General features: G+C 39.5%; 2 protein-coding genes across 7 annotated transcripts in view; one reads left to right on the forward strand and one right to left on the reverse strand.

Moving 5' to 3' along the window:
• Positions 1 to 760: 760 nt before the first annotated feature.
• On the reverse strand, positions 761 to 5,242 carry LOC109509945 (centrosomal protein of 55 kDa-like). The gene is made up of 7 exons (XM_019859911.1): positions 5,160 to 5,242; positions 4,762 to 4,807; positions 2,648 to 2,710; positions 1,877 to 2,027; positions 1,667 to 1,793; positions 1,279 to 1,423; positions 761 to 1,121 (listed from the first exon to the last, which is right to left on the reverse strand). The coding sequence occupies exons 2-7, from the start codon at positions 4,774 to 4,776 to the stop codon at positions 924 to 926; spliced, it is 699 nt and encodes a 232-aa protein (XP_019715470.1). The 5' UTR covers positions 4,777 to 4,807; positions 5,160 to 5,242; the 3' UTR covers positions 761 to 923.
• Positions 5,243 to 6,658: 1,416 nt separating this feature from the next.
• myofl (myoferlin like) overlaps positions 6,659 to 10,263 on the forward strand; it is a 23,313-nt gene continuing 19,708 nt past the window's right edge. For 5 of the 6 annotated variants that reach the window (XM_019859838.1, XM_019859839.1, XM_019859841.1 and 2 more), the window contains exons 1-3: positions 6,660 to 6,832; positions 7,594 to 7,649; positions 7,777 to 7,868. In XM_019859838.1, coding sequence (XP_019715397.1) covers positions 6,745 to 6,832; positions 7,594 to 7,649; positions 7,777 to 7,868 — 236 coding nt within the window. In that variant the 5' untranslated portion in view covers positions 6,660 to 6,744. Of the gene's footprint in view, positions 6,833 to 7,593; positions 7,650 to 7,776; positions 7,869 to 10,263 lie in introns of all 6 variants that reach the window. The other variant, XM_019859840.1, reaches the window with a different exon arrangement.

Here is a 10,263-nt window from a genome sequence, read left to right on the forward strand (position 1 = left end):
GGAGGGGGCGGCAACTGCATTTTTCTTTCATTTGTGCAAATGATAGATTTTTTTTTTTCAATTCTTAATTTAATTTGTTATTATTGCATGTTGAGATTACAGATATAGTCATGGATGAATCCATGAAGAATTTGCTTGATTCAACTTTTGGTAGCATAGATGGAGTCACATTAAGGATCACATGGAGCAGTAGCACAAACCAAAAATCCTTACAGAAGCTAATTTAAAGAATAAAACAATGCTGTTTTTCTGAGTGGTTTTAACCTGTGTAAAGGAAGCGTCAGAGTTCAAGGTAGAGTTGACGGGATTAGTGAGGATTTCTCGCAGGGGCTGTGAGTTTGATGACCAGTGTCATTAGGTGTTTTGTAAGCATCACCTGGTGATGGGCTGACATTGTAGTTCAATGTGTTGAACAAATTCTTTTAAGGTTTAATTATGCACGTTTTTTCCCCCGTGCCTGGGCGGGTTTTATCCGGGTACTCCGGTTTCCTCCCACATCCCCAAAAACATGCATGGCAGGTTGATTGGGCACTCTAAATCGTCCCTAGGTGTGATTGTGAGTGTGAATGGGTGTTTGTCTATGTGCACCCTGGGATTGGCTGGCGACCAGGGACCAAGACAGCAGGAATCAAGCGACTCAGATCGTGGATGGACAATCTTATAGTAGATCTTTTCAGCAAGTAATCTTTTCTGATCCGTGTGAGGAATAGCAGGGGAACCACGACCAACAGAGGCCTGTCAAAGTGTCACAAATATAGATTTTTATTTCATTTCATTTTTTTTTTAAATGACAATCAAAGCACAAGAACATGAAAAGAACATGAAAAGATCTCGGGTGCTTATTTAAAACCGGAACAACTCAAGCGAGCGAACAACTCACAACGTTGAAGATCTTGCAGACCTCAGGATGTTTGAGGTTCAGCTCAATTCATGCAGACTTCCAGGTGGTCCATCATCTGCCGGTACTGACTGACAGGACACTGGATCCGACAGATGGGGCAGTGCAGGGTGCTTGCGTCCAAGATGCTTTCACCGGAGGGGCGACAGGGTCTCATTTCTTCGTAGACGGGTTCTTCATCCTCCTCCTCCTCCTCCTCGTAGTCTTCCTCCTGCTGCTTTCTCTGTCAAAGGAGATCAGAAATGGTTAATAGAACCAAACATCACGAATACTCACCTTTCAATGAATAGTCAGTGACGATCCAATGAAGTTGATACATTTTCACCGGCACGCAGAACAAATAGCGAGTCTACAAGTTGTGGTTGATGGTTACGTTGTACCTGCCGCTCCAATTTGGCGAAACGCTTCTCCTCGCCCAGTCTCCCGTGGAGCACTATTATCTCGTTCATCAACAGTTCTTTCTCCTTGGAGCAACGCCGAAGCTGCTGCTTGAGCTCACTGGCCTCCATCTCTTTTTCCTCAACCCTGCACATTTCGTCGGTCATACAGGTGCATCTCAATGAATCTGAATTTATCGGAGAACTCGATTCGATTCCGTCGTTCAACTTGGAAAGTGAATCTCATGTATTATGAAGACCTATTGGAGTAGTGTGTAATATTTCACATAAACAACTTTTAAAGCCATACCTTATTCTAAATTATTCAGAAGCACCTGTACATGAAGACATTCTGGACACATAGTTTCGCAGTGTGTTTCTTGCGGCGCACCTATTTTTAGTTTCTGCCAGGTCCTGGAGGGTGACGTCGAGCCGCTGCTTGACTATCAGCAGGTTGTCTCGACCAATCACCAGCAGGCTTTCAAAATGCTCCTTCATCTCCCTCATTCTCTCCTCTGCTGCGAGCAGGGACGCAAACAAAAACATCTTAACAGATCTCGCCGTTGTTGCGCCTTTGGTGACACGCCGCCTTGTGTCTTACCCTCTGAATGCTCCTTATTGTGCTGTGTCAACTGGGCCCGGACGGCCTGGTCCAGCTGGTTGTCCAGCCACAGCATTCTGTCCACGACTGTCCTCACGTAGGCCTCTCGCTGCTGGTTGTAAGCCAGCCACTGCTGGTTCTTGGCCAAGGCCTTGGTTTGAGAAGCACATAATGGAAACGCAGTGAGGCAGACGTGTCAATAACAAGCTCTCCAAACGAACAAAGAATCAGCCAACGAGTGTGCATATGTGCATACTTGACTATAGTGCTGCCATGGGACGTAAATCTACTTAAATATTTTCTGGTGTCCACACACAAAATAAAAAAAAAAGCCTTTGTGTAATGTGTCTTTTAATGAGGAGAACAGCATTTTACAATACTGTACTTCATAAAAACATACAGTTATAATTTAATGAAGAAGAATTAATCTGTGATTTCATGTGCCAATTCATTTCATTGTGCTGCTCATTCTGCTGCGCCCACCTTGGCCACAGGGGGCAGTCTAAGACAGTGCCACAGTCACTCGAATCTCAAGGCACCAGTGCAATCGATAAACAAAATCAAACGGTAGAAGCATGTGATAGCATTTTTTTCCTTCAATGTATGTACAAAACATAATGCAACAATCAAACAAATTGTTCGCCGAACAGCAAAGTGGCCTTAGTAATTTTTAATTTACTTGTCACTATTAAAAAAAAAAAAAAAAAATGTGTACTTGCTAATTTTTTATTTTGTTTGTTTTAAATATCTTAAGAGCAAAAGGTTACCTACATCTTTGAGAGTCTTTTGGAGCTCTGCAACATCACTGGAGTAATGTTCATTTGAAGTGTTGCCCTAATACAGTCATAAAAAAAATAAATAAGACATAGAAAACATTGTACATGATGTATAAAGGGACACATTTCTAAATGGTGGCTAACATGCCACACCTTTTTAGGCAAGGCAAGAATATCAGTTTTGAACCATTCAGGTACATTTTCCCCCTTTAACTCAAGTGCAGTAGATTTTATCTGGAGATGTTTTTTTTTTTTTAGGTGGAACTGTAAAAAGTTTGACAACCACTGAATGAAAGGACAAAAATGAAGTAAAAAAAAAATCACAAAGAAAAACAAGGCGGTGAAATAATTATTTTGCCTCAAGTGAAAACAACAGTGAACAATTCAGTTTTTAGGGCAGATTGAAATAAACCGTCATCTTGAGGACCGTTTTTAGCCATTCATGCTTTTCACCCCAATCTTTTTGCTGGCTCATGCTAGCATAGAAACAATTTAAAAACCGTGACTACCATCTAGAGGCGCAAACCGGTAGAAGGCAGAAGGGACTTTGAAACTATTTTGTCAAAGACCATCACAAACAAATGCAGGAGGTCACACATAAACAAACAACCATTCAAATTCACAACTACGGAGAATATATTATAGATTTGTCCTTTAACCTTAGCACGCATATTTTTTTGAAATATGGATGAACATCTATTTAGGCAAGTGGACGACTCATTTCGAGATTAATCGGGGTTCTGGTATCTATGAAAGCAGCCTCACAGCTATGCATCATTAGCTGATTATTACAACACATGAATCGGCATTCTTGGCTGGAGAGTTCACCAATATAAACACAAGATTTAATCGATACGTTTACTCAGAGCCTCTTGAGTGTTTTGTTCGAAGCAGGCCAATGATCTGATCACATCATATGCCTTTACTGTTCAAACTGATTGATTCTAGTGCTAATCTGGTACAAGCGCTTACAACATGATGTCTATGACACTGATCACCTCTGCCAATCATTTTTTTTTCAGTGTTTGTTTGTTAGGGTGTTTTTTTTTTTTTTTTTTTTTTTGTCTCGCAGCTTCTGTGGTTCACTGCGACCCTGCTGACATGCTCCACTTCAACAAACAACATTGCTGTGGAGCAACATTTTTGGTCGCTAAATTTAGCATTCCCAAATCGACTTTAATTTCCGCTAAGAAAGAAACAACAAACAAGAGAGGAGCCCGGTGGAAGTCAATCTTACTTGTACAACTCTATTGAGAGAGGTGCTTGAGAGAGTTGGAGGTGGTCCGACATTAAGGTGCTTACACTTACACACTGCATTTAATTTCCGCTGAAATGCACTACGACGTACCGATGATTGTGGCATGTCACAAACTTGCCCATATTTGACGCTGGTTGCTGAGCAACCAAACAGGAAGTATCCCGGTGCTTTTTCCTGCTGTTTCAGACTTTTTCAGACGACCACATTTGTCACTGTTTTAATGACAAGCCCTGGCGATACACAAGGGGATGAGGAGGAGGAGACAAGCAACAGATAAAAGAAAGGACATTTTGCGATTGCCTCTGATTCTAATGGCACAGCAGGATCTGAAGGAGTTGAGGCTTTTCCGTGAGCTAAAGCACCGTGACAACAATGTCGAGCTGTACTTCAGGCAGAGGAGGGAGTAGTTTTTTTTTTTTTTTAACCATGTCACTGTATCACATCTGTCTCGTATTCCAAAGTTCGGGACACTTGGACACCGTATTGATGACTCCTCTCTTTTCTCCTCCATGCTGTTTTCACTGTAGAACTCAGGCATAATCTTTCGCTCTTTTCGCTCTGAAATCACTCCGCCACCATCCCTCCAATTGATGCGCCGGGTGTCATCTCGGATGAAATTTCAGGATGAATTTAAAATACAATAAAAACTTTATGAATTTGATTTGACTTCTAAAATGTGGGACACACGTGACACGTCCAATTGTTCAACGTTTTGGTTATTTTCTGCAAAACTAGTTCTCTAAAAGGAGCTGAAATGTAGAATTCACAACAGTAAGCCCTTATTTTCACATCAATTGAAAAAAGAAACATTCTTTTATAATTTGAAATTTGTTGGGGTGAATCGGCGATACCTGTGTCGTAGACATGACGGTCCACTCCTCCAGATTGAACCTCCTCCTGCAAAATGGATTTCCCACAGATTTATGTGTTTGTTGCAGGACATGTCCTACTTGATTATTTGCACCAGAAGGAAAGTGAGAAAAGTAGTTCTACGTACATCTTGCAAAAGAGAATTTCAACAATCTTTCAGTGTGCAGTTGATGTTATAACTGGTGAATTCATAAATAAATTACAAGAATACTGTATATCAAAGAATAACCCTCAAAATAAATTTAAGCTATCGCAGCACTACTGTAGGTTAACACTGGTAGTTAGCTTAAGCGACAACTTGTGTTCGTTCAAAAAATAAATAAAATACAAGTTGTTATGCTTGCATTGACGCTGTAATCCGACAAAAAAATGCAGTTACCTGTCACAAAATACAAGGGATTTAATGCTGTGTGGAGTTAGGGTCAATTTTATCGACCTCTGCGGGCGAAGGTGAGAGAAAATTTACTGTAAAAATAATCTTTGCTCAAAGAGCAGGACGAAGACAATGACGCCTTCGTGGTAACTCGGAATTTTTATAAGTATATTCATGATTCGGTTATCATTCACGAATATGAAAGTAGACTTTTTGAATTTAATGATAGTTTTACATAAAAATAAAGTGTAAGTGTGGAGTGTATGGAAAGGTAGACATGTGTGGGTGTTCACTTTATATTAGGAAAAATTTCCCCGGTACTTGAGGTACAGGAACGAGGCATTGCTTCCCAATCACCACTGGGAGGCGCGAAGGAATCATCATTGTGACAAATGGCGTAGCAAAAATCAGAATAATGTAAAATACTCGTTGGTAATGGGTACAAGAACGACAAACGCGAGGCAGAGGAGGCCGTGGTTGGTTTTTATTATTATTTCGGCGTATTTTATTGAAGAGGTGGCAAAAGTAAGTACTCATGCATACTAACGCTGTACTTAAGTGGTGACACACAAAAAAAGACAAAAATGTCCTCAAAATTAGCTCATGTTTAACAACTGTAAAAGTCAAATTGTGAACTGGGTAACGAAAACCAAGACAACAACACACTTAGCAAAATATACCAGCTGGGGGAAAATACTTGTTGTGAACTGGCTTATAAAAAATGCTAAATTAGTTCATGATCACTGAAAAAACAAGTACGGTACAAGAAAATGGCAAATTCGCCAATTAACTGAAAAACAACAAAAATGAGCAAAGGATAACTTCATGGGAGATTGTCCCCAATCTCCAATGACATTAACTCACCTTGCAAACTGATAAAACAAAAAAGGTGAAATTAGTCCATGCCCACTGAAAAACATCACATTGTGAACCGATAAACAAAAAATTGCAGAATTAGCTTTTAATAACAACTGAAAAAAAATACACTTCTGGAACTAACAACAATACTAAATGATTTCATGAAAACCGGAAAAAAACATGACGCGTTATGAACAGACTAATAAAAAATGTGAAATTATCTCTAACTAATTCAAAACTCTACATGTGATTCCAAGAATTGTTGAAAGTTTGATGCTGGTATGTTTTAGGCTGGCACAATGCATTTGGCAAATTGCTTTTCTTGGAGCTGATAAAGTAAATAATTTCTCTTAAATAATGCCTTGGATCTTGCTTTGAATCTGTTACATCATCATTAAAGAACCAAAACATGTTCCAGCTGTCAAAAGAGTAGGAAGGAGTCGTAAGTTCAAATGCAGTGTCTGTTCAAAGATAAGGAGCAAAAAATTAAAAAAATAGTTGTCCTAAAAATAATTACTGAAGTAAAGCAGAGATTTTGTTCTGTTTTTATTGGCTGCTTGGTTTCAGTCAGCTCAATCCGACTCACAAATGAGGTCGCCCTCCTCCTCCTCTTTCTCCTCCTCCCATAGCCACACGTCTCCTCTTCACTTCTCCTCCTTTCAGTTTTCCTCTAACTCTAAGGAATATGGTCCTCCTCCTCCTCTGAGAACACATTTTGGATTTACTATCAACCATGTTGCGGGTAATTGTTGAGTCTGCGTGCGGGATCCCCAAAAAGAAACTGGGCAACCCTGACCCAATTGTTTCTGTTGTTTTCAGAGGTGAGAGATTATGAATGACTTGACATAGCGAAAGGTGATATTTCAGCAATATAGCATTTGGAGTGTCGGTTTTTAACATATATTTTATATCAGCTTACCTTAAGTCACCTTTGTTTTATGATTTTATGGCATTTCTGAACATTTTTCTTGAGTTTAAAGTGAATTGGGACCATCATATGGTAAATAGCCATTATAGCTTTGTTTATTAGACACTAGAAGTAATAATATACAACACAAAGAGCAATTTACAATTGTATGAAAATACTTATATATCATTGCATCTTTAATGAAGTTTATGGGTTTTCTCTTGAGTCCAAACTGAATATTATGACCATGATAAGGTAAATAAAATAAATTCTACTTGGCTACGTATTCTCAAAATGTAGTATGTGTACCACTAGTTATGGGCTCCCTCTAGTGGTTCGCAAAATAAATTTTCCAAAGTACAGTTCAGTTGTATTCAACTTTTCTTTTAATCTATTTGCTTGTAAACATTTTTTTAATTATTTGTAGTTGAATTTGTATGTGCAATACAATACTCCGTTAGAATCAAATATCATTTTTTGTTTTTCCTCGGTGCAAACACAGTGTGGCTTCCAATGTTAGACATACAATAATAACTGCAATTCAACGAAATAATCATTCATAACACTTGATTTGTCAAGTCTGCTTCCTTTATTGTGTCTACACTGATTTCACAGTTGCATAATGCCGCAGTGACACTGTTCTTTTTTCCAACGAGGTTGCCTTTGTGATTTCAGGTGAAAAGAAGAAAACCAAACCTGTTGACAATGAGCTAAATCCCGTGTGGAATGAAGTGAGTGCAGTTCACAGGACTTGTGGGCCGCTCATAGTGAAACAAGAAATGAAGAAATGTTGACTCGACATGTAGAAAAGCATCTTTGTGAAACAAATGTATCTCTTTTTTTTTTTTCTTGTTGCAGGGGCTGGAATTTGATTTAAAGGGTTTAGCGTTGGACGCGTCTTCATTCATCGACGTGATTGTGAAAGACTATGAGACTATCGGCCATGACAAGTATGTGATTGTCAAGTTATTGAACTCAGCACAAATGATCATTTAAAAAAAAGGAATTAAAACTTGCAGTGTTACAGGGCCTTTTTTGTGTAGTTTTACAACCAAATACGAAAAGTAAAAATAAATGAAGTACATTTGCCATTTGAGATTGTGTAACCCGTTAAAACCGCTACATTTTTAGGATGGATTAATTTGATAAATTGCATTCCATCCTATTGCTTATAGCTGAATCCTCATTTGGTGCAGAGCTTCCTGGATTACAATATTTCAACATTGACAGAAAGAAATAAGTAGTGATTGTCGAAAACCAAATACCGGTACATAAATCAGGATACAGTATAAATAATTGTTTACTGTCTTTTTCGGAATAATCCCCACCCGCACCCATCAAATTATTTAAATTGGAATTTGTAATCCCTTTAAAGTAGTTTCATCCATCCACCCATTTATCATAGGACTTGCCCTCATTGGCGTTTGCGCAGTTGTGGGAGTGAACACAGCCAACTTGATTCCCCGGGCAATCGAAGCGGCTCTTCTCATTCCCTTTAAATTCAGTGCAGTTGAGGCACGTGATCTGGCGGAAACATAACGGACTCGCCCGCTGGAGTCCATGCAGCGATACATACATTTATGAGGAACTGCAAAAAAAAAAAAAATCATAAAAATCTCCACTTGCGGATGATGCAACTGGAGACCGCTTTTCACCCTTGATCGTGCGTGTGTGTATCTGTGGTATTTTTCCTAATGAACATCATCATCACCGGGAACACACACACACACAGACTGTTACTATGGTTAAGTTCAGACTTGTAGAGTCCTCAAGCAAAAAGCATTGTTATCCTTTTCGCTGCGCTCGTCAGGAATGTTGCCTTAAAAGGGCACAGTCACTGTTCTCTTATAAACTTCCCCTCACAGGATGCCACACCATCACACTCTGTAGTCATCATGCACTTTAGATATATACTTCAGAGTAGTGTAATTTGAAGGTTTGTGCAGTGCAAACAGAGGTGTGTGTGGTGGGGGGGGGGGATATAAAACAATCCAGGGACCCATCGTCAGAAAGATTCTGCCATTTCACACTTGAATATTTTTCCATGACCCCTTCTCCAGACGCATGGCGGTGAGTTGAGCAAGAAGAATGCCTGTCCCAGCTTGTCATCCTGGCACAGCTGAGATTTGCAGAATGGAGAGTTCTTTTTTTTTTCTGTGACGCGACCTGGATTTTAGGAAAAGGAATGTGAACCATGCTTTAAGAAAAGCATCCATTTTTAAGAATACAGGAAATTAATTATCGGTAGATTTAATTTAATATAATAAAGCTTCATTTTAGTTAAATGTTATTGGTTATAGTATTACTTTTAGTTTTTTTATATATATACATATTGTAGGGCTGTGCACGACTGAGTGGTGAATCGAGATGCTGATTGGCATCGTGTGAAGCGCCTTGGTATGGGTTAACTGTATTAACGTTGGTGTGGGTTGAGTGCACATTACAACATTCGGAAATGGTGTTGCTTTTAAAAGGTATGGTATGAAGGATGCCCTTAGATGCTTTTTATAGCAGCAGTGTGTTTGAAGAAAGGGCCAAGAGCTGCTGCTCCACATGTGGCTGCGCTTGATGTTTTAAACTCTTGAGGGTTCAACACGTTCATCTAGTATGCAAAGTATCACATTTGTTCTCAGACTGAATGACCACAGCTGATTTCTAGGCTAAACTAACTTCCTAACCCTAGTGACATATTGAAATCGTTGAGGAAAATAAAGAAGCAGCCCATGAATAAGATCGGTCCTGTTGTCATAAGTTTGCTTTTCCCTTTTTCCTCCCAGCCCCCCCTTGGCTTCTAAATGTGGCCATCCTGGCACCGAACACGACATGCCTGTGGTGCATGCTAATTGTTTCCATCTTTTGTCGTTTCTCATGCCGTGTTTCCATCATCCTAAGCGCGTTTATTACATAACGTCGAATTGTGTACCCCAGAACTGACTCGACAAGAATTAAGCAGTTTAGCAGAAGACATGAAACCAAAAGAGCATCCCGAAAGTAAAAAAAAAAAAAATGACACAAGGGAGGAATGCGGATGACAGAAAATGACAGACCTCCTTATGTACATAGCAGAACAAACAAAATGAACATAAATAGTGACAGTGGGACTAAACAATGTAGTAGTTGTGCCTTTTCCTTCCGTTTCTGCGACAAAAAACACCGCTGATGATCATAGATGGCAGTTGCAGTGCAGAAGACTCGGTTCATTAATTCCCCCCAAATAGAATGAGGAAGCAGAAACGAAACACGAAGATGAGTGATGTGAAAACTCTTTATTTTGGCTTGTGTTTACATAGTGACCTTGTGTGTGTGTGTGTGTGTGTGTGTGTGTGTGTGTGTGTGTGCGTGTGT

The sequence above is a fragment of the Hippocampus comes genome, unplaced genomic scaffold, assembly GCF_001891065.2.
Source record: "Hippocampus comes isolate QL1 unplaced genomic scaffold, H_comes_QL1_v1.1 scaffold64, whole genome shotgun sequence".
Classification (NCBI taxonomy): Eukaryota; Metazoa; Chordata; class Actinopteri; order Syngnathiformes; family Syngnathidae; genus Hippocampus; species Hippocampus comes.